General features: G+C 35.5%; 1 protein-coding gene across 6 annotated transcripts in view; it reads right to left on the minus strand.

The window, feature by feature from the left end:
* The window catches only part of beat-VII (Immunoglobulin domain-containing protein beaten path VII), a 455,119-nt gene that overhangs the window by 140,536 nt on the left and 288,604 nt on the right, over positions 1–25,979 (minus strand). For all 6 annotated transcript variants that reach the window (XM_073959321.1, XM_073959323.1, XM_073959318.1 and 3 more), the window contains exons 4-6: positions 5,404–5,499; positions 4,989–5,124; positions 4,531–4,667 (exon numbers count right to left, since the gene is read on the minus strand). In XM_073959321.1, coding sequence (XP_073815422.1) covers positions 4,531–4,667; positions 4,989–5,124; positions 5,404–5,499 — 369 coding nt within the window. The remainder of the gene's footprint in view (positions 1–4,530; positions 4,668–4,988; positions 5,125–5,403; positions 5,500–25,979) is intronic.

Raw genomic sequence — 25,979 nt, forward strand, 5'->3', positions numbered from 1 at the left:
GAAATCAAAAATTCGGCTTTACCCCACTTATATCCTTTCCTTACTGTTTTTTATGTTTGGCGGCTTATTTGTGCTTACGTATAACGTGCTTATGTACATATGTATATCTTACTAGTGCCCGCTACTTCGTATGCGGAAAGGATATATATAAAAAATAAACAATATTTATTATGGAAATTGAGAACATTGAAACATTTTTTGTACTAATACCAACTTTAATTAATTTTTTTTATTAAAATACTACTCGTACCACTTCAGTTCGATTTAAAAAAAAAAAAAAATCAGCCGTACCTTACCCCTTCACATCAACTGCGAGACACGTTTTTGGGGCATTTTAATTAAGGAATTTCTGTCATCAAATTTAGTCAAATTTAGTACTCATCGTACACATAAGTACGAATTTCCAAAACGGACTCCATATCTCAAACCTACACCCTAACAGTAATCACTATGCCGAATTTCAGGATTCCAGCTCCATCCGTTCAACCAAACCCACATTGTACAACATTTAGTACCATTTAGTATTTATACCCTATACCACAATGTGGAAAAGGGTATTATAAGTTTGTTTTGGTAAAAATTCATGTAACACCGCGAAATATTCGTCGTAGACCCCAATGTGGTATACCAATCTTCATATCTCGACGAAATAAAGCGATTTTGAGATGTGTGTCTGTCCGTCCGTCCGTCTGTCCATTATAAATTGTAAACATGCTCCAGGCCGCAATTATGGACCGATCGTCACGAAATTTTGTATGGAGGTCGGGTTCAGATCAGAATAGATCCCTATTCTTATTGGTGAGGATCGTGAAATATTTAGCGGGTGAAATGGACCAAAAACATAATATATATCCAATTTCCTAGCGGCTCTGTAGGTCTCAATAATAGTCCGATCAACGCGTAGTTTTAAATAAGGTAAGAGTATATCACAAAGGAGAAGCTTGCAATTTGAGATGGCGATCGGATAATATTTAGAGGGTTAAATGGACCAAAACTTTTGTGTGAAAATTGTGAACATTTTTAATATACAGCTTATATCTTAATTCCTGGAAGTGACATTCCGGACAAGTGAGATATACTTGAAAGTGGAACGCTTGACCTTTCAATTGATGCCTATTAAGTTTGGTGTGCATGATCAGATAACAGAGTTACAGCCTAATATATTCCGTTATTTGTTTGTAGTGTAATAATAAACTTGCTAGAAGTCGCAATTATACATCAATAGTCACGAAATTTTGCACCGGGTAAGAGTATAGGTCGAAAAAGATGCCTACAATTTTGAATGATGATCTGATATATTTTAGCGGGTGAAATGGACCATTACTTTTGTATGAAAAATATAAAAATTTTATTTTTGGTCGATATTTTATTTCCTTGAGGACATATATATTTCGCAAAGTAGCCTACATATGGAAAAAAAACTACTGAACTCTCCTCTGATGTAAATTGCAATAAAGTGTTTGCTAGATAACGGGCCTACTGCCTAATATATAATGGGTTCTGTGTAGAGAACCACATTTTTATCCCATGCTACTTATTGTCTCTCCAAGAGTTTATGTAACACCACGAAATATTCGTAATAGACCCCTTATTTGGTATGCCGAAATTCATATCTCGACGAGATAAAGCGATTTAGCGATGTGTGTTCGTCCATTAAAAATTGTAAACAAGCTTAAGGCCGCAATTATGGACCGATTGTAACGAATTTTTTAAGGAGGTTGGGTTCGGGCGAAAATAGAAATTATTAGTTTTTGGTGATGATCGTGAAATGTTCAGGGGATGAAATGGACCAAAAACAAAATTTTAACCAATTTTGTAGCGGCTCTGTGGGTCAAAATAATAACCCGCAAAATTTTAAACAAAGTTTGAGTTTATGATGAAGAAGAAGGGTACAAACCAACGTGAAGATCAGATAATATTTAGCGGGTTAAATGGACTGAAACTTTTGTGTGAAATTGGTAAAAATTTCAATAACGTAGCGGTTAAACAACGGAAGTAGTAGTACTACATAAGTGGGTTTCATTACATTTTAGTTTGTGTGAACTAAATTTTCCTTTCCTGCTACAAAAATGTCTTTGTCATGCTAGATAACTTTTTGGTTTTGGTCATAAGTATTATACATTACATCTCTGATATTTGATAATTAAATTTTCACAATCATTGAAAAGAAGTTCCGTGGAGAGCGATTGTCCAGGAATAGTGGTATAGGGTATCCCATGGTCGGCTCCGTCCGACTATAGACTTTTCTTACTTGTTTTCGTATACATATGTAAGTACGAATTTCCAAAACTACCTACATTTCTCAACCCTTTACTTCAATGGTTATCTTAATTCCAAATTTCAGGATTCCAGCAATATCCGTTCACCTAAATTTAGTACCTTTTAGTAATTTTCGTACCCACAAGTACGATTTTCCAAAACTATTTGAATCCTACTCTTCGACAGAAATCTTAATTCCAAATTTTCAAGATTACAACGTGATCCGTTCACTCAAATCCAAATTGTACCAAATTTAGTACCATTTAGAACTTTTCATAAACATAAGTAGGAATTCCTGTGTTCCATATCTCAGGATTCCAGATCTATATATTCACTCAAATCCAAAATTAGTACAATTTAGTACTTTTCGTACCCATAAATACGAATTTCCCAAACTTCCTCAAGTCTACAGTCCAACAGTAATCTTAATTCAAAATTTAAGGATTCCAACTCTATTCGTTCTCTTAAGTCCAAATTGTACCAAATTTAGAACTATTTTTTACTCTTCGTAACCTTGAGTACGAATTTTCGAAATTACCTTAATCCTACTCTCCAACAGTAATCTCAATTCTACATTTCAGGATTCCAGCCCTATCCATCCACCCAAATCCATATTGTACCAAATTTAGTCCTTCTTATATACATGGGTACACATATTCAAAACCACCTCTTTATAAAAACCCTACTTCTCAAACTTGATTCTCGTTTCCTGGGCGCTATGAACTTTATATTATATATTTGAATACTGGACTATATAGTAGACACCCTAAGCATATCCGCATTGCCATATGAAGATCCTATGACTTCCCCCGATGACGTAATTACAGCTTAAAGTACTCAAAATATGCAATTTTTACAAGGTCCGTCGTATATTTTCTATATTTTTTGATATATACTCACCATAACTATTTCAAAAACGATTTGTATCGAGCGTACAACATCTCCTTAATATATTAATGTCGAAAAACCGACAAAAAATATTTGTTTGTATCCGAAAATATCGAAAGTCTGGGTTAAACTCGTAAAAACCGATTTTGAGCTATATCTCAAAAACAAGAGCTGATGGAGAAAAACCGGGACCGGATTTGAATATAACTCGCCGATTTCATCTAGAAACAACCCCAACTTCGGTTGAAACAAAAGTCGTGTTGACCAGTGTTATTAGTCGGCTAAATGGTACCAACCACACAAATGGTACAATTATTAGTGCTTTTCGCACCCTTCTAGGACGAATTTCCAAAAACCCAGCCTTATCGACCACCTTCGCCCCAAGACTAACCACTACCCAAAATTTCAAGATTCTAGCTTCAATCGTTTCGTCTGGGCATTGATTATTAGTCGGCCAGCCACAAAAATTACACCATTTTTAGTACATTTTAGTACTTCTAGCACCCTTCTAGGACGAATTTCCAAAAACCCAGCCTTATCGACCATCTTCGCCCCAAGACCAACCACCACCCAAAATTTCAAGATTCTAGCTTCAGCCGTTTCGTCTGGGTGGTGTAGATCTGTCAGTCATCATCACTCAACTCTTTTATATATCGTCATCTGAAACACCCAAAGACGTAACCTCAACGAAAACCTTTGAGGGTTACGTCTTTGGGCATTTTAGGTGACGATATATAGATATGTGAATCATTTGTTATTTTACCAAAAAAATAATTTTTTAACATCTGTCTTGTTATTTTATTTATGAATTTAGCTTAAACATCGTAAAAACGGAGTTATTTTTCGATTTTGAAAATGAATTAAAAGTTATTGTACTGAACAATAGACTAACTAAACTGATTATCGAAAAGCTACAGCTCGGGAATTATATGACTGGCATCCGAGCCTAAAAAATCTACCAAATATTAAAGTAGTATTTTCTTCAGAAGATGATTATTTTAATACGAAAGTTGAAAGGTACACAATTTAAACAAACGTTTAAGATTTTTGGTTTATGTGCAGTAGGTAGCCCTAGTGATCCTGATTATACATATGTAATGTAATTTGTTTTCTGGGAGGTCTATTCTTCTTGAAATAATGACCCGAAAGCCCAAAAAACCTACTGTAAACATCTAAAATTACTGATACGCATAATAACTCTCGAAGGAAGTAACTAATACAGTCCAAACGTAATATCTCTGCTAAACTTAAATCAAGTTTGCGGATTGACTGCACCAGTCCATTCCTTCGGGTATCTCCTTTTAGGTTTAAAACCAGTTGGAGGAAATTTCGTATATATGTTCGAGATAAGTAAGTATATATACAATCAACGAAAACAATTACCTTTTTGTTGTTAATTAGCCATGTAATATGTGGTGGGGGTCGAGCACGTGTTGTATTGCAGAGTACCATTAAACGTTCACCAATAGCCACTGGACTCCGTTTGCGAAACCTAATTACCGGTGGGCCAGTTTGGGGTACTATATAAAATACAAAATATTAACAAAATTAACTTTACTTCCATAAAAGTAAAACAAAAAACAAATTATAATTTGGCATTTAGTGTTTATTAAATGGACAATAGTTTAATAATAATTGATGTTTAATTGTACAGTGCAGTGTGGTTATAAACAATAATCTTAATTTCTGCCTTATAGCGATAAATATTTTTTGTTAATATTTTTACCAATAATTATATTTATATGCATTCTCATTGTCCCCATATACAAATTCCTTATAGCCACACTCAACTGTAGGTAATTCATATTTAATAACACTTCAAATCGCCATAGAATACTTACAAAAAACACTCATTAAATGTTCGCCAGATGCTTTGGTATACAACGGTGATGTCATCGATACTTCGCAATGAAATTGCCCGGACAATTTGAAATCGACATTGGCCAGCGTCACTTGAGAAGCATTTGAATTTTCACGCTTTATTTCCGTTTTGTTCCAAATGCAAATAATGAATGGCAACAGAAAGAAGGCAGCAGTAATAGCAAAAAAAAAAAAAGATGGAAGGACACAAAAAGAAAAGTCAACAATTAAGTAATAACTGGTATTAATTTATTCATATTTATTATTCACATTTCCCTTTTCATTGTTCCATTTACTTTCATTATTGTAATTGCGTTATGGCAATTGGACAATGTGGCTGGAATATGCTGTCGTCGTTCTGCAACAACGATGACAATGAATTCGTTCAATACTTACATCAATGGTTGCTCCTTCCAAGGTGAAATTTTTAAACGGTGGCTTGCGACCGCTAACGTATTCAAAGAATTTCATTTCTTCCCTAAACCAGGAGACCTGCAATGACAAGGCAAAAAGAAGAAAACAAAAATGAGAACAAGGTTATGTCGCTGTGGGGCATTTCAATTAAATCAATAATTAGCATTTCCATCGATATAAATATTTTTTTATTGTAAACGATATAAATATCAAGGTTTTCTGTAGAATATTAAAATGCAGTTTAGAATATTTAATAGTAATAATGGAATTTTATAGTAGAATGCATGTTTAATAAAGACTGCATGTGGCATTAAAGGAAATGTCATATGACAATCATATGTAAAAAAAAAGTTTACTGTCACATATCCTTTGCTTCTAAATGCAACTTTTTTCTAAGCTCTAAGTGCTATACCAATTCCACTTATTTTGAGAGTTATAGTGAGTACCATCCAGACAGGGATACTTCAGATTATCAAAGACGCATTTAAAACGAAGTCGTGAAAGATCCGATCTTTTCATTATCATTTGAACTAATGCAAAAGAAAGTCGTGAAAGATCCGATCTTTTCATCAGCATTTGAAAATATGCAAAGGAAGTCGTAAGAGATCCGATCTTTTCATCAGCATTTCAACCCATTCCATCGATCCAATAAAGATGAATTTTGTGTTCTATCAAAAACACAATGCTGTTGAACCAACTTTAAATGAAAGGAGCCTTCACCTGGGAAGTTTTTTCGGATTATGAAACTACAATGTTCATAGATGAGACAAACCAAAAGACAAAATAAAAATCGCTGGAGCGGTTTTTAATTAAATCGCTATCGAAGTCCACATTATTAGGATTTTGTAGATTTTCACGATTTTTCTTGGAAACCACAAGACCTATTAAAATGGGATTGGAGAAAATATTGTAGCTGTGAAAATTCTCTTCAGGATTGACGTTTATGATATTTTCGTAGGTTTTACCGTTTTTGAGATATAGAAGTACAAATTGGGACAATGAAGTTACTGTATTGCCTCCTTATAAAACAACGTCTTGTACGGTGCGCCTTGACTAACTTTAAATAAAACCGCTTACACCTGGCAAGCTTTTGCGGATTCTGAAGTTACAATGTTCATAGATGGGAAAAGTCGAAAAACGAGAAAACATCGCTGGAGGGATTTTTAAATAAAACGCGGTCAAAATACGCATTTCTAGGTTTATTTTAGGTTGAAAATGTTGTAGCTGTAAAAATTCTCTAGATGATTGACCGTTATGATTCGTTCCTAGGTTTTACCATTATTGTGACACAGAAGTTCAGGTCACATTTTTAGATTTTTTTTTAGGTTTTCACGATTTGCTTGAAAAACCTTATAGCTGTGAAAATTCTCTACAAGGTTGTGCTTTCGAAATTTTTTCCTTGGTTGAATCATTTTTGAGACATAAATGTTTAATTTGGGAAATTGCAGTCATGACACTGTTTTATAAGGAGGCGATACAGTCTGTGAATTGTACCAAGTTGATCTTCTATATCTTAAAAATGGTAAAACGTAAGAAAATATCATAAAAGACAATCTTGTAGAAAATTTTCATTGCTACAATATTTTTAGTTCCATTTTAATAGGGCTTGCGATTTCCCAGTAAAATCGTGAAAACCCAAAAAACCCTAAAAATGTGAACATTGGCCACGATTTATTTAAAAAGCGCTCCGCCGATTTCTTTTGTTTATTGATTTTTTTCATCTATGAACATTGTAGTTTAAGAATCCGTAAAATGTCCCAGGTATAAGTTCCTTTTATTTTAAATTGGTTCAAGAGCACTGTGAAAATTGTTTATATAGGCCACATTTGGTATAGCCCCCATATAACTGGAACATCCTATTTCAAGCTTTTTCATGTTCCATATAATGGAGGGTATAATTAAATTTGTCATTTCGTTTGTAACAAATCGAAATATTTATCTTAATTGGGAGTATACAACTTTCCCCCAGAAATTTGTTGGTATAGGTCTACGGCCTCATATTGGCCTCATAGAACGGTACGTCCCGATTTTCGGTATTTTGAAGGTTGTGGCCACAATAATACGCCGAAATGGCTGAAATTTATTTTATATTTGGTCTTTATTTGGGTACTAAATGTTCAATATGAAAATTGTCGGTATAGGTCCACGCCTTCATATTGCCCCTATAGAACGCTCCACCCGATTTTCGGTATAATGAAGGTTTTAGCCTCATTATCATGCCGAAATGGCTGAAATTTAGTACGTAGTCTTCGTTGGGGGTATAAAACTTTCCCCCAGAAGCTTGTCGGTACAGGTCCACGCCTTAGTATAGCCACCACAGAACGGAGGTACCGTATTTAGAAGGTTGTGGCCTCAATATTCCACCGAAGTGGCTGAAATTTGGTATTTAGTCTTCTTTGGGTATGTCCACGCCTTCATATAGCCCCCATAGAACGATATCTCCCGATTTTCAGTATTTTGAAGGTTGTGGCCACAACAATCCGTCGAAATGGCTGAAATTTGTCGGTATAGGTCCACGCCTTCATATAGCCCTTCATATACCTCCCGATTTTCGGTGTAATATTTTTCCGGCCTCAATATTCCTCCGTATTCGTCGGTATAGTTCCACGACACAACAAAGCTGAAGGGTACAGTACTTATGCGTATTTGTTGTTGTGTTGTGTTTTCTAGTGGGTAAGAGACATTTGTGCAGAGAATTGCAGATATAGGTGCAGGTTTTGATATAGCACTCATATAAAGATAAGTCCCGATTTTGTAAGGTCTTCGTCGAGGGATTAAAACATTTCCTCCCAGAATGGTCATTGCAGGTCCACGTTTTGATATACTCCTATAGAACGGTACTCCAATCCCCAATTTTCTGTATTTTAGCCCATTATTCTCACACACATTTTTAGTCTCTGTTGGAACTATTACATTTGTCTGCACAGAATTGTCAATATAGATCCCCGCCCTTTCGAATGGTATAATGATGGTACTACCACCCGAACTAATTTTTACTTGTGCATGTTCATTTATTAGGCTTCTAAATTGTAAGTTTTTGTCTTTTACAGTCACAAACAAAGTCAGAGCTTGTCAAATTGTAAAGGAGCACAAGGGCCGCTATGAAATTCTGATGTCGTTGTCATTCGGCTTTAAATAAGAGATATTTATACCCTCAGCACTTCTGCAAGCGAGGGTTTATACACTTTCATACGGCAAAATGTACCTCATCAAAATAATGGCTTCAGACAATTTGGAGTTGGTTTAGCCATCTCCGTCCGTCTGTCTGTCTGGAGCGCACGACAACTCTCAAACGGATCAACCGATTCGGTCCAAAATTGACTTTCGTAATATTTTGTGCAAATTTAGTTTAAGTTCGAAGATGTGCTATATCGGTCCAATCCTTCCGGTACCTTTCCCACAAAAGGTCGAAAATGTTCCGAAAATTTGTGCGCACGATAATTCTTGAAGGGAGTAACCGATTTAATGCATACTTTGTTCATCGTGAAATTTTTACCAGACTTAGAATTGGTTCTAATATAGACTCACTCGGTTCACTTCTTCGGTTACATCCCACACAAAATTTTCGAAAAGTTTAGTTTAGGACCTGCTCTCGAATCGCTTTGATTTTTGTTGTAGCAACTTGTATTCACTGCCCCCCATACGACGGTATAAGTGTCATCAGGGGCAAGTCCATACTTCCTGAGAAAATAGTCTGAACGTTACACAAAAACCCTTATGACACCGTGTGTAGTGGTTGGAGCGCAAGATAACTCTAGAACGGATCTGCCGATTCGGTCCAAAATGTGGCCTTCGTAAAAAAATTGTGCAAGCTTAGTTTAAGTTCGAAGATAAACCATATCGGTCCACTCCTTCAGGTAGCTCCCTCACAAAAGTTCAAAAATGTTCGCAAAATTTATGCGCGCGATAACTCTTGATGGGAGTGACCGATTTGGTCCATACTTTTCACATCCTAATATATCTACCAGATATAGATCAAGTTCGAATATGGACTATATTTGTCCACTCCTTCGGGTACCTCCCACACAAAATTTTGGACAAATTCACTTTAAGACCTGCTCCCGAATCTCTTTAGTTTTTGTTGAAGCAACTTGCATTCGCTGCCTCAATTACGACAGTAAAAGTTTTTTCAGGGGGAAGTCCATACTTCTTGAGAAAACAGCCCGAAAGTTGTAAAAACACCTATGGCACCATATGTAGTGGCTGGAGAGCTCGAACCGAATACAGCGTTCGTCCACACTTTGGATACTGTAATATTTCTTGGAATATTAGATGAAATTCGAAGGTGGTGCTTATAGGTCCACTCCTTCCGGGATAAAAAAGCTCTATCTATTGATATCCCCGCAAATTTCTTAGCTTTAATCCTATCCATACTTTTCTCGGTTCATACGCCCTTACGTCGGCAAAGCCGACTGATACTTCTTTACTTGTTACTTGTGCAAGTTCATTTTGTTTAAACTTTTAAATTGTATAATATTTTCTTTTACAGTCAAAAACAAAGTCAGAGCTTAGCTTTATTTCTATACTTTGCAAATGTCAAATTCTAAAGGAACACATGGGCCACTATGAAATTCTGATGCCGTTGTCGGCTTTAAATAAGCGTATTAGATTGTATTGCATATTTAACTAAACAATTCGATTTTCATTGTTACCTAAAATATTTAAATCAATCCAAGTCTATACATATATACTCAGAAAATTGTTCATTTGTACTGAATAAACTATTAATTGATTTAAGTTCTCGCTATCCATCACGCAGAGTAGATATCCACCATATTCAATATTTTTTAATTGTTCTCATACCAAACCAAAGCGAAAAAAAACCAATACCTAACAAGTGCAATGTCAAAATATAATATTGATTGACATTTTCATGTCAAAATGTTCTCACAAGACAATTGACTCTGAGTGTAGCACCATTTGCGTTTTTTCATTTCATTTCTTTTTTTCAATGACATGAGAAAAAATGAAAAGTTTTCCGAGTGGTTTCCACAATTATTGACAGGCAGGATGGTGACATTTATTAAATTGAATTGCGAAAAACTAACGAAGAAGAAAATCTCAAACATAAAATACGGCAAAGGAAATGTTGAGAAAATGAAACAAAGCATGTCACATTTCAATTTTAAGCGGAAAGAAGTATGATGTGTGGTTTATGAAATAAAAAATGAAAATAACGTGTATTGGAATCCTACTTAGAATTTGTTATAGAAAGGGTATACTGAAATCTTAAAGTTAATTAACACTTTGTAGTCGATCAAAAAAAAGCTTATGGACAATTTGAAATGAATTGCAGAATATTGAATACTTATTGACAGAAAGTGTTTTATTTAACATGATAGTTTGATACAGAGAATAACCTGACGACAATTGAATGTGAAATGAATAAAACTTTTTTGTAAAAGTCGTTGTTATAAGCTGGTTTTGGCTCAAAAGTGTGTGAGACAACGTCAAGGTTGACATACAAATAATGGAAATATAGTAATCCCATTCTATCACATTTTTATTACCTCAGCTTTTAGGCTGAAGAGGGTTTATACATTTTGATACGATAAAAATGTGCCTCATCGAATGGCTTTATACCCCAAGTATGTTTGCACGAAACGGGATAACTCTCAAAAGGATTAACCGATTTGGTCCATAATTTAGATCTTGTTATACTTTATCCAAATTTATTTTATGTTCGAGGATGGGCCATATCGGTACGTTCCTTCAGGTGCCCTTCCCACAAGGTTCAAAATTGTTTATTATTTTTGGGCAACTTATTGACCTCTTCATATTTTAGCAAATAAAATAAATGATTTCATTGCTTAAAGTAATATTCATTGCTTAAAGTAATATATTAAAGTAATATTGCTTTTTAGTAAATTAAACCCCAATACATTTTACAATTGGAACTTCTATAATTGAATCCAAACAAGTAAAAAGTCGATAAGTTCGACCGGGCCGAACTTTTTATACCCTCCACCATAAAATAGTCTTAATTAAAATGGAATAATTAGGATCTGTCCTTCGGGGTTCATAATATACTCACCAAGGCCTTTCTTCCCCTGGAGGAATTTTCCGTGCCCCAGACTTTCAACTCCATTTTGTTGCAAAGTGTTATCTAATCTAATCTAAAAAAATGAGTTCAGCTAGGTGAAAAGTACCACCTACGGGGCTATATCAAAGAGTCAAGCTATCTTTAATTTTTTGTCGGAAATGTTTTATAGCTGCAGGGAACTTCAAGAGTCAAATTGAGGGTAGTTTCATCAAAACAATGTAGACCATCAAAAATGGACCCATGTTGACGAATTTTAGTGAAGAAATTTCGCGAACACTGAGAATTCCCGAAAATCGGGAGGTACAGTTATATGGGGGGTATACCAAAACATGGACCTATGTATATTGACGATTATTTTTGAATAGACAAAATTGTAGGTAAAATTCTTAAAATACCGATCATTACAGCTAGTTCGGTTAAAAATTGCAGCTAAAATTCTCAAAATACCGAAAATCGGGAGATACCGTCATATGGGGGCTATAAAAAACATGGACCTATGTTGACGATGTTTCGTTGGAGATGTTTTATGACCACTGAGAACCTCAAGCGGCAAATTAAAGGAAGTTCGGTTAAAAATTGTAGCTAAAATTCTCAAAATACCGAAAATCGGGAGGTACCAATATATGGGGGCTATACCAAAACATGGACCTATGTTGACGATGTTTCGTGAGATGTTTCATAACCACTGAGAACCTTAAATGTCAAATTACAGCTAGTTCGGTTAAAAATTGTAACTAAAATGCTCAAAATACCGAAAATCGGGAGGTACGGTTATAAGGGGGCCATAGCAAAACATGGACCTATGTTGACTATGTTTGGTGGAGATTTTTCATGACCATTGAGAACCTCAAATGTCAAATTGCAGATAGTTCGGTAACAAATTGTGGCTAAAATTCTCAAAATACCGAAAATCGGGAGGTACCGTTATATGGGGGCTATACCAAAACATAGACCTATGTTGACGATATTTAGTGGAGATATTTCATGACCACCGAGAATCTCAAATGACAAATTACAGCTAGTTCGGTTAAAAATTGTAGCTAAAATTCTCAAAATACCGAAAATCTGGAGGTACCGATATATGGGGGCTATACCAAAACATGGACCTATATTGACGATGTTTCGTGGAGATGTTTCATGACCACTGAGAACCTCAAATGTCAAATTGTGGCTAAAATTCTCAAAATACCGAAAATCGGGAGGTACCGTTATATGGGGACTATACCAAAACATGGACCTATGCCAATATGCTTCGGGATATAAGTTTGATCACTAGGAACTCTAAATGACAAATTATAGCTAATTCGGTATGCAAATGTGGCGAAGAACGTCAAAATACCTCAAATCCGGAGGTACCGTTATATGGGGGCTATACCAAATAGTGGACCGATATAGCCCATCTTCGAACTTGACCTGCCTATGGAAAAAAGACCCTCGGGTGCAAAATTTCAGCACTCTATCTCAATTATTGCGGACGCTAGAGTGATTACAACAGACGGACAGACGGACATGGCTAGATCGTCTTAGAATTTTATCCTGATCAAGAATATATATACTTTATAGGGTCGCAAATGATTAGTTCGATGTGTTACAAATGGAAATGACAAATTACAGCTAGTATAATATACCCTCCATACTATGGTGGAGGGTATAAAAAGTGAATGGAAATATGCTGTGAGATAAAGAAGAAGAATATTGGTAATGAAAAATATATTGATGTTATTACCAATATTCTTCTTCTTTATCTCACAGCATATTTCCATTCACTTTTTATACCCTCCACCATAGTATGGAGGGTATATTAAGTATGTCATTCCGTTTGTAACACATCGAACTAATCATTTGCGACCCTATAAATATTTGAAATATGGATGCATCTAATTATTACATTATATAATCACTTGATTCCAGATGCCGATTTCCCGCACGATAACTCTTGAATGGATCAACTGATTCGGTCCAAAGTTTGGCTTTCTTAATATTTTGCTCAAACTTAGTTTAAGTTCGATGATGGTCCATATCGGTCCACTCCTTCCGGTACCTCCCCCACAAATGTTCGGAAAATTTGTGCGCACGATAACTCTTGAAGCAAGTAACCGATTTGATCCATACTTTGCACATCGTGAAATTTCTACCACACTTAGAATAGGTTCCAATGTGTACTCAATCAGCCAACTCCTTCGGGTACCTCCCACACAAATTTTGGATAAGTTCAGATTAGGTCCTGCTCCCGAATCGCTTTAATTTTTGTTGCAACAACTTGTATTCACTGCCCCCATACGACGGCATAAGTTTCATCAGGGGCATGACCATACTTCCTGACTAAATAGCCTGAAAGATGCAAAAAGCCCCTATGACATCGTGTTTGGTGGATGGGGCGCAAGATAACATAGTTTAAATTCAAAGATAAGCCATATCGGTCCACTCATTCAGGTACCTCCCCCACAAAATGTTCGGAAAAATTGTGCGCACGATAACTCTTGAAGGGTGTAACCGATGCAATCCATACTTTGCACATCTTAAATATAGATCAGGTTCGAATGTGGACTATATTTGTGTACTCTTTCTGGTACCTCTCACACAAAATTTCGGATAAGTTCACTTTAAGACCTGTTCTCGACTCACTTTGATCTTTGTTGAAGCGATTTGCATTCCCTACCTCCATTACGACGGTAAAAGTTTTTTCAGGGGCAAGTTCATAATTCTTGGGAAAACAGCCCGAAAGTTGTAAAAAACCCCTATCTCACCATATGTTTCGGTCGGAGACCAAGATAATTCTCGAATTGTTCAAACCATTTGGTCGAACATTTGGTCTTCGTAATATTATATCCAAACTTAGTTTCATGGGGCAATACCGGTCCACAACTTCCGGTATTTCTCCCTAATATTTAAAAAAGTCACTAAAATGCTAGGACGATGTCACTTGAATGGGGCAACCAATTTGGTCCAAACTTTGGATCTCCTAATATTTTGTCAAAATTTAGTTTAACTTCTAAAATGGTCCATATCGGTCCTACCTAATTGTACCTCCCCCACAAAAGTTCAACATTTGTGTCTTAGCTCTGTTAATTCGTAAGCCACGTTTTTTGTCAGCAAGTACAAATGCCCAAAAAGGGCCACAAAATTCTGGAGAGACCCTAACTACATTCGATCTATCCACAGGTGAAAAGTTTCACATAACATTGGCTGAGGGTATATATCTGTCGGCAAAGCCGAATGCCACTTTTTTACTAGTCCCCATGAACGGGTATTGCCAAATTTTATGTACTTCGAGGGCTTTTCGTCGAATTTTTGAATCGAGGTTGTTGTAATTCGTTATTGTGACGGTACAAAAGCTTAATTCGGAACATTCTAAATATTGGAACATGTTTTGAAAAGAACAAAGAGCTCTTTTAAAAGGTATGTATAGTTGTAATGAAAACTCAATGGGTTGAAAATTTCCACGCAGAAAATTATTAATATAAAGTAATTATCGGCAGTCAAGAATTAACCTTTAACGTGAAGGAAGAGCTTTGCACTATCATAAACCCTACCCCACACTGTGGTAAGAGGTATTATATATATGTAATATGCATAAGAAAATAAGATAGAGCCATAGTTCCTTTTGGGGATATACAAAGAATCTCTTTTTGAGTCTATTTATGCATGTCCGTCCGATCGCAACGTACAGGTCGCATTTATTGTCCGATTCAGCAGGGAATTGTTTTTGGCGGAAATCGCTCCAGATTTGAATATAGCTCCCATATATATTTTTGGCCGATTTCACGTATTTGCTGGAACAAATACGCTATATACGTCCGATCTCAATGATATTTGGAAAGTGTGACGGAATTTTTCCTAGAACTAAGTTTAATAATAATGAATTCGGTTTAGATGTGGATATAGCTCCCATATATATTTTCGCCCGTCCTCACGTATTTGCTGCACCAGACGCGGTATGTTTGTCCAATTTCGATGAAATTTGGAATATGTGACCGAATATGGTCTAAAAATAAGATGTCTGATGAAATTATGTTTAGTAACAATTGTTGAAGCACTTATTCCACTCCGATTGAGACACCTTCAAAATGTGGGTTTTGAACGCTTTTACAGCATCTTCTGGCGACGAAAATCGCTCACCACGCCTTGTGTTCTGGGATCAAATGAGGTAATTGGGTCCCAGTTAGCGCTGTACACCGTATGACGCATCAATTCCACGCTTTGTCCGGTCAAAAATTGTTATGGAGCACAATGATTCGTCTTCTCTTGTTCGTTTTTCAAATTTCTCCAGGCAAATAGATTGTAGTGTAGCACTCAGAATTAACCGTCTTACATTGTTCAAGCCGTATAGTCGCCACATGGTCAGTTTTGCCGAAGAAACGGGTGACCATTTGCTTCAAAGTGCTTCTTACATGAACAATTTTGGTTAGATTTGGCTCGTTTTCGAAGACCTAGACGGTCGAGTCCTGTTTTGCTTCGGGCTCCTAAGCATAGATCCAAGATTTGTCTTATAAACTTCGTTTAAAGTACCGCGATCGTTTTTATTCACAATTTCTTTGCACCAAACTACAAGAGCCCTTTTTGAGCGTTTGTCCAATTTTCCCGGTTCTAACTCGAAAAATCTATTTTTGCGATCATGCAATATGATATGTTAGTTGGTGTCGATCTTGCTTTATCCTTCATTTTTTGACCTTAGTTTTTTGGCGATTGTCGTCCACGATTGATTTCATTAAACCAGTTGTTCATAGTTCATAGGACCTGTATCGAAATACAAAGTGTAAATTTGGTCGATGCACTCTCATCGTGATTATCTACGTCGAAAATGGCAAGATATTATCGGACGAAAATGTTGACAAGTAAATTGCACTTTTTTTGGAAAGTGATGTTTTCAAGTCACTGTAAACAACACAAGATAGGCTTAAAACTGTGAAACTTTGCAAAAAACATTTTCGTGCATCACTCGTATAGCTCCCACACATCCAAATATATTTTACATATTGACAGTGTTGTAGGTATCATGTAGTCGCCCCGTCCGACTCTGATCCTTTAGTTACTGGTTAATATTTTACTTGTTATACCCTCAGCATTTATGCTAACGAGGGTATATACACTTTCATACGGGAAAAAAGTTTCTCATCGAAATAATGGTTTTAGACCCCAAGTATGTTTGCACGAAATGTGTTTCAGACAATTTGGAATTGATTTAGCCCTACACCATATGTAGTGGCTAGAGGGCTCGAACCGAATACTCCGTTGGTCCACACTTTGGATGTTGTAATATTTCTTAGAATATTAGATGAAATTCGAAGGTGGTGCTTATAGGTCCATTCCTTCCTGTACCTCCACCACAAAATTTCGAAAATATTCGTTAAAATGGTACGTGCGAATTCTTATAGACGTAGCATCCGATTTGGTCCAAACTTTGGATCTCTAAATATGGTCGAAACTTAGTTTATGGTCAAATTTGGCCCTTATCTGTCCAATACTTGTGGTACCACCCACACAAATGCTCAACATTTTTGTGTGGTTCGAGGATCCTTTGGATATTTTTACCGAAGATTTTCCTAGTGGCCCTGTTTACAGCGAGGCTAGTGGGATAAAAAAGCCCTATCTATCGATTTCCCCGCAAATTTTTGAGCTTTATTCCTATCCATACTTTTGTCGGTGCATACGCCCAAAATGTTGAAACCCCCCTAAATACATACGTTTTTTTTTTTTTTTTGGGAAAAAAGTATTTCAATCCACACAGGCTGAGGGTATATCTCTGTCGGCAAAGCCGGCTGACACTTTTTACTTGTTTTTTTAATATTTTGTATTTCTTAAACTTGGGACCCCATTGTGTATGACTTGAGTTAATTCGAAAGATTGTAATAACAATCATACGCACTGGGGTTCCAATCTTAACAAATACAAAATTTATCTAACAAGTAAAAAAGTATCAGTCAGCTTTGCTGACAGAGATATACCCTCAGCCTGTGTATATTGAAAAAATTTTTTCCCCAAAAAAACGTATTTATTTAGGGGGTTTTAAAAATTTTGGATGTATGAACCGACAAAAATGTTGATTAGGATTAAAGATCAAAAGTTTTGCGGAGGAGATACTTAAAGGAATGGATCGACATTGTGGAAGTGGATCTCCAGCCACTACATACGGTGCCATAGGGGGTTTTTACAGCCTTCGGACTGTTTTCTCAAGAAGTATGGAATTGCCCCTGAAAAAAATTTTACCATCGTAATTGAGGCAGCGAATGCAAGTTGCTTCAACAAAAATCAAAGTGATTCGATATCAGGTCTTAAAGTGAACTTATCCGAAATTTTGTGTGGGAGGTACCGGATGGAATGGACAAATATAGTCCATATTTGAACCTGATCTATATCTAATAGATAGATTAGGATGTGTAAGGTATGGACCAATTTGGCCACTCCCTTCAAGAGTTACCGTACGAACAATTTTTCCGTACATTTTTAAACTTTTGTGGGAGAGGTACCTGAAGGAGTGGACCGATATAGCCTATCTTCGAACTTAAACTATGTTTGAACAAAATATTACAAATTTTGGACCGAATCGGCAGATCCATTCGAGAGTTATCTTGCGCTCCAACCACCTCACACGGTGTCGTAGGGTTTTTTGCAACTCTGGGGCTATTTTCTCAGGAAGTGTGGACTTGCCCCTGATGAAACTTGTACCGTCGTATAGGGGGCAGTGAATACAAGTTGCTAAAACAAAAATCAAAGCGATTCGAGAGCAGGTCCTAAACTGAACTTATCCCAAATTTTGTGTGGGAGGTACCCGAAGGAGTGGACGTATTGAGTCCATATTGGAAACTCACATAAGTCTGGTAGACATTTCACGATTTTCAAAGTATATTTGGTCGATACTCCCTTCAAGAGTTATCGTACATACAAATTTTCCGAACATTTTCGGACTTTTGTGGGGGAGATACCGGAAGGAGTGGATCGATATAACCCATCTTCGAACTTGAACTAAGTTTGGATAAAATATTACGAAAGCCAAATTTTGGACCGAATCGATTGATCCGTTCGAGAGTTATCGTGCGCTCCAGCCAGCCAGACAGACAGAGGACATTGCATCGACTCCAAATTGTCTGAAACACATTTCGTCCAAACATACTTGGGGTCTAAAACCATTATTTCGATGAGGCACATTTTTCCCGTATGAAAGTGTATGTATATACCCTTTCTAGCCTAAAGGCTGAGGGTATGGTCTTTTCTTATTCCATGGACTCTAACAAAACCGAATTGATACATCAGAACCCCTGGTGCATCACAGTGTTATCATTAACCTGCTTTCCACTTCAAACGCACACAATATTTACTTTAACTCACATCATCAAATTTATTTACACGCACCTAATTCTTAAATAGAATAATTTATCAAAACTATTTGGGCGATCTTCCGCATCATACATCTCTATCCATATACTAAAAATAATATTTCAAAGGCCTCTAATAAATACGTGTTCTTCCTTTAGTCCGTGACTAGGATATATTGAGCTCTTCTTCAACTCGTACATATACATATATAAATAGGTATGTTTGTCTTTCTATGCGTTTGTATACATAGATAAAAATATGTATGAACTGACATTTACTTATTTATCTAGCTGTCTCCGGTACATGAAATAGACCAGTACGTGTACAAATACAAATGCCATCAGCATGTTCCATTCTTCTTCTGTGTGAAAATGAACGTGTATTCGTGTACCGTTCCATTATTAGTATACTGCTACTTGTGCCGCTACCACCGACAAGAAATGCCAAATACAATTTGTGCAATGTAATGAAATGGAATGTAGCAGTGGCTTGGCGTGGTGTGGTGTCAATCGTGTTGCGAAAAAGCTTTACTTATGGATGACAAACTACTGCGGAACAAACAAACACATACACCATAAACAAATAACAACAAACCGTCAGCTAATAAAACACAACATTCTCATTTTGTACAATTCATGTTTTACAAGTGTTGGCAAGTAGTAGTCGGTCGTATTGAGCGAACATTGTCATTGTACGTGGTCAAATAAGATTTCTGGCGTAGCTGTTGTTGTTGTTGTTTTTTGCAGATAAAGTTAAAGTGTAGAGAACGATGGTTTTGGCTTCAATTGAAATGTTATTACTTGAAAGGAAATTGGCAGAATGAAAACTTACGAAAAATCCGTACATATATATGCTATGTGCGTTTTATTAAGTTAAGATGGTTTTGAAAACACAAAGAATATTTTATCAACGAAAAAAATTTTTGATATATTTTAAGTAAATTCAATTTATAACACACGGCTAAAATATTGATGCTATTACAAAGACGAGACGAAAGGGCTCACGAATAAAAACAAGTAAGAACGGTCGGACCGAACTTTTTATACCATCCACCACTAACTGTATTGAAGTAAGTAGGAACATTATTGTTTGCTGTATAAGTAAGTAGGAACAATTAGCTTTCTTTTGTTTATGAAAATACTAAGCTCTTTCTCCACATTAAGGCCAATTTACATCCTCTTTAGAAGGAACTACCTTTATACGATATACCATAACGAAAATCCTGAAAATGCCGAAAAGTGGGAGGTACCGTTTAATGGGGGCTATACCTTTACATAGGGGGTTTATTGAAAATTTGTAGCTAGGTATGGTTATATGGGAGCTATTCCAAAACATGGAGCTGTATTGACAATGTTTAGCGAGAAGTTCCGTGAACGTAGGGAATCTCAAATTTCAAGTTAAGGCTGTTTTAGCCAAAAAATGTATCTGAAACTCTCAAAACACAGAAAATCGGTAGGTACCGCATATGGGGGCTATACCAAAACATGGGCCTGTATAGCGCATCCTCGAACATGACATACCTGCGAACAGAATATATATACATCCTTCAAAAATTTCAGGGTCCTATTTAAATTTTTACCACAGAATTACGGAAGGATCAAGAATATAAATTTACTAGCAAATACCCGCTACATCGTATGCGGAATGGGGATGAAATATAAATAAAGAATATTTTATATGGAAAAAATATTTCACCATGCAAATTTTATGTTACCCTTTCGCAACATTGAAAATTCAAGGTTCTAGTTTCAGCGGTTTCGCCAAAAACCCGAATAGGACCGTACAATTTTCGGTATTCAAAATGGCCATAGAAATCCACGTTTTCTATATATGCATATCGGCTTTGGGAATTTTTAAAATATAACATACCTATAATGTCCAATTTTTTTGTTTTAAATTTGAACCTTGAATTCTCAGATGATATAAAAACTTAAGTTAAAAATGTCCACTTCAATCCACTCCACATTTATTAGGACGGACATTTTGAAGATTTTAAGAATATTCTGCATGCGAAGTAACTGTATTTTCGGAATTTGTACATTGAAAGTTTTGAAAACTTGTTTCAACAAAATTTACTTAATGTGCATACCTAAATAACTGTAATTTTTATGCCTTTTTATTCCCCCTGACAACATAAAATTGTCGCATAGACGTGGGACTCGAATTAACGTTCTAAAACGTTGAACAAAACAAAAAACATTTTGTTGAAAAGATGCTTCCGTTTGACTAATTGATTTCAGTATATTATTTAGAAACCGTCTTCGGTGAACAATGGAACAATATTAATTTTTCAAACTCAGGACTTTATCTCAAATTTTAGTGTGATCTTTACAGCAAATAAAATCATAACCCCTAATTATAAAATTCCAGCTTTATCCATATACACAGCAAATTTAGTACCATTTAGTACCTTACGTATCCCTATAGTAGTATTTGCAACACCACCACCATAACTCGGCCCACAGCGACCTCCATAAATAATTTCAGATTTTGTACGCATTTAAAAAATTCCTTACCTAAACAAAAACAATCACACAATTTTGGAATTCCAACCCAATTTGTTTATACAATACCAAAGTGGTACCAAATGTTATACTTTTCACCCAAATCCAAATTGTAGCCAATGCAGTACCATTTATTACTTTTCATACATATAACAAATAATTTTCAAAACTACCTCAATCCTACACTCCAACAGTAATATTAAATCCAAATTTTAGGATTTCAACTCTATCCGTTCTCTCTAACTCAAATTGTACTACATTTTGTACCATATATTACATATAGTAAACTTATGGTTCGAATTTTCGAAAACCATTTGGTACATATTTCTTACTATTCATCAGTGACCCTAATTCCAAACTTCAGGATTTCAGCTCTATCCGTCCACTCAAATTCAATATTTCCTAAAGTAAGTACTTTTCGTAAACTTCTGGTTTGAATGTTACATCTTTGTTTGAACATGTTTGTTACTCTGCATCAGACGCCCTCATTCCAAATGTCAGGATTCCAGCTCTATCCGTTTACGCAAATCCAAATTGCACTAAATTTAGTACCATTTAGTACTTTTCGATCTTTGATCCATCCTTGTTACTCTTCATCAGTGACCCTCATTCCAAGTTTCAGGATTCTAGCTCTATCCGCTCACCCAAATCCAAATTGTAAGAAATTTAGTACCATTTAGTATTTTTCGTACACATATAGTTCGGATTTCCAAAAAACCTATGGTACATCTTTATTACTCTTCACCGGTGACCTTCATTCCCAATTCCAGGATTCCAGCTCTATTCGTTCATCCGAATCCAAATTGTACCAAGTTTAGTACCATTTAGTACTTTTCGTACCCATAAGTACGAATTTCCAAAACCACCTCAATCCTGCAATCCAACATCAATCTTAATCCCAAATTTCAGGTTTCCAAGTTTAGTACCATTTAGTACTTTTCGTACCCATAAGTACGAATTTCCAAAACCACCCCAATCCTACAATCCAACAGTAATCTTAATTCCAAATTTCAGGTTTCCAGCTCTATCTCTTCACCCAAATCCATTTAGTACTTTTCGTACATATAAGTATGAATTTCCAAACCATTTCCTTATATCAACACCACTTCCCAACCTTGATTCCCATACTAAATTTCAAGATTCAAAATATACAATTTATTAATTTAGTAAGTTTTAGTACATTTTGTACACTTATAGGTCGAATTTCCAAACACCCTTTGGTGCATCTTTCATACTCCCCATCAGTGACCCTCATACCAAATTTCAGAATTCTAGCCCTTCCCCTTTGACTAATACACAGAGTACCCTATTTATTACCTTTTAGTACTTTTAGTACCCTTCTAGTTCGAATTTCCAAAATCCCAGCCTTATCTCGCCCCTACACACCAACAACAACCCGCATTCAAAATTTCAAATTTCTAGCTTCAGCCGTTTCACCTGGGCGTTGATGAATCAGTCAGTCACTTACCTCACTGTTCTTTAATATTTATAGATTAGGGCCTTTTGTAATTTTATTTAATTTAATCCAAAACATTATACATATATGAAATTTATGGCGATAGGTTAACGTTAACCCTTGCCAACGGAGGGATTTTCGTTTCCATAATTCTTTAAATCTAAAGGCCTCAATTATGGTCCAATCGATGGAAAAACTTTACCAGTTCATTGCTGTGGCTAAAAACGATTTCTACTAAAAATTATGACGATCGGTTAACGGCTCGGATTTTAATATTAGCTATATTATAGGGCCCAAATTACCTATTGCCATATGCATATTGGAGCAATATCAAAATCGGTCCCGACTTTAATAGATTTTTGTAGAATTCGTTTTTAGCCACAACAATAAACTTCTAAAGCTTTTTTATCGATTGGTCTATAAATGCGGCTTTTAGAGCATTTTCGTGAAAATTCACCTTTAGTTCCACAAATTACTACGGAAAGAAAAATCGATCCGTGGCACGGCTTAACGTTCACCGATCGCCATAAAATTTCATACAAAAGGTATTTGGATCAAATGATTGCAAAAATTGTAATTAAAATCTTCTGAGCGACATTTTTGTGCATTTTTGGATGACGAAACATCTCATCTTGTGATACTTCTAATACGATTCAAGAAAGAAAGGCCGAAAAGGATTTGGGGGAAGTGAGTTAGAAGGATGATGGTGATTTGACTGACGACATGTAATCTCAAAAAGAAGCTGCAATAACGCCAAACATATATAGATATAAAGCTATTTTCTCATGTATTATAGGAGGATAATAAAAAAATATCACGCCATAATTTAAGAACTTTACTTATAGCTAAATGTTTCTTTTCGGGTCTTAGTATAACCATCAAGGGCTTTCAAACCAAAAAAGAATTTTCTATCTCCCAAAAATTTTGTTGCAATGTGTAATCTATATTTCCAGAAGAAGAATAAACATCTCGACCGTGGCGTTAAAAACTGCACCCACTATTTTCGCTCCTGATACAGTCTTAATGATATTGTCAGACTCACCGATTAATATTTATACTACCAGCGACCAAAATTACAAAAAGGTTTATTTTTGGGACACTCTCATGGACATGCAAACATACACATGTATGTGTGTGAGAAAACATCCCAGCAAACCAAATATCAGATCTCCGACACATCTGAACAGCTTCGGAAGCAAAATCGTTCAGATTTCGAATATATTAAAGTTTTTCTTTCAATTTCGGTACGAATTGGGATCGATATGTCGGAGACAAATTTCCATTCGCACAACAACCACATTTTGTATATATCTAACTCCTTGCTGTTAAATATATACAAAAGGTGGTTGGTTTCATTTTAGTTTGTTGTCGAAAAACAAAATGGTTGGTTATATAATTCGCATATACAATTTTTAAATATTTTAAATATAAATGCAACATATAGTTATTCAACCTAGTGCTGATAGACAAAACATATTCGTACACAAAGTATACATTGTTCTACTATAACTACCCAGCAAACCAATCGTACCGATATCGTAACGAAATCGGAACAAATTTCGGACGTTACGTCCGATATCTGATCCGAAATCGTAACGATATCTTAACGAAAGTTGTATGAAGTGGTTGACATAATTTCGGAACGAAATGTCGGAGCGAAATCGGATCGATTTCGGTCAGAATTCGCAACGAAATCGGAAGAAAATCCTTGGGAAATTCGGAATTCGAATTTTTTCTCCGAATTTTCGTACAGATTTCTGAACGATTTCGGAATAATGTCGTATGAAAATCTGAGGTACCTTCCGAACTTTCGTAAAGATTTCTGAACGATTTTGGAATGGTTTCGTATGATTATCGAAGGAAAAAAATTTTCTCTGATGCATCTTTTTTATACCCTTCACCATAGCACGATGGGGCCAATAGCAGGTTTTCGAGGCAAAAAGTCAATTTTTGAAGTGAACAATTTGAAAAAAATAATAACGGATTTCGATTGCCAACACTCTGAATCACTAAAAATAAAAAAAGAAATCAATCTGGTAACATCACATAGCGACATACTTATCTGGCAATGGTGACATATTTTCTTATGCATCATTTTCCGACATTCATAATAAATAAGTAGTAAAAGCATTTTAGGCGCCAAAAAGAACATTTCAACATTTTTATATTTTTTAAACATGGAAAGCTCTTCAATGGGTGTGAAAAATAAGATAATGTTAACAAATAATAAAAATGTTATGTGTGGTAAATGTATTTTTGAGTTAAGATGTTATGTCTTTTTTGGAGTATTTTGCTTTGTTATCCATGTGTTCTCTGGAGTATAACTTTTGAGATCTAGGTAGATCTAGGATATTATATATATGTGATGAAAGTTAGTAATGTGTACTATCATTTTGTGAAAAAATTAGCTGCGCCTATCTGCGCCTTTTCATAAAAATCTGATTTCATTTGTCGTAATACTTAAAAATATGGACATTTTTTGTTTTGGTTGGCGAATAATCGGAAACCCATTAATGTTACCAATAGGATTTCTGAAAAATTTAATAGACGTATATAATAATAATAATAATAATAATAATAATATATAATTTCAAAGACATCGCAAACTTTGGCTTTTGTGGCGGAATCTTAGCCGATTTTTACTAAATTTGGAACCTTTTTTTATTAACTTATAACAAACCACAGACAAAACCATGAAATTTGAACATATGTATATAGGGGAGCTATTTCTATATCTGAACCGATTTCAATATAACTTGACAAACTTATTTGTAGTCCGAATTCCGTAACATTTTCCAAATTTTATTGTAATTTGATGGAATTTGCATGCTTGGTCAATCATTTTCCTGAAATCGGGCGAACATATATATGGGAGCTATATCCAATTCTGAACCGATTTCAATATGATTTGCCAAAAATGTTTCTAGACCAAAATCCGTCACACATTTCAAATTTCATCAAGATTGGACATACATAGCGGGATTGGTGCACCAAATACCTAAAATCGGGCGAAAATATATATGTATGGGAGCAATATCAAAATCTGAACCGATTTCAATATAACTTGGCAAACTTATTTGTAGTCCTAATTCCGTGGTATTTTCCAAATCGCATAAAAATTGGGCAGAATTTGCGTGTTTGGTCCATCAATTGCTTGAAATCGGGCGAACATATATACGGCAGCTATATGTATATATGAACCGATATGAACCAAATTTGGCATATTAGTTTATAAGCCCAT

The sequence above is a fragment of the Musca autumnalis genome, unplaced genomic scaffold, assembly GCF_047663935.1.
Source record: "Musca autumnalis isolate F117 unplaced genomic scaffold, ASM4766393v1 scaffold_1, whole genome shotgun sequence".
In the NCBI taxonomy this organism is placed as follows: Eukaryota; Metazoa; Arthropoda; class Insecta; order Diptera; family Muscidae; genus Musca; species Musca autumnalis.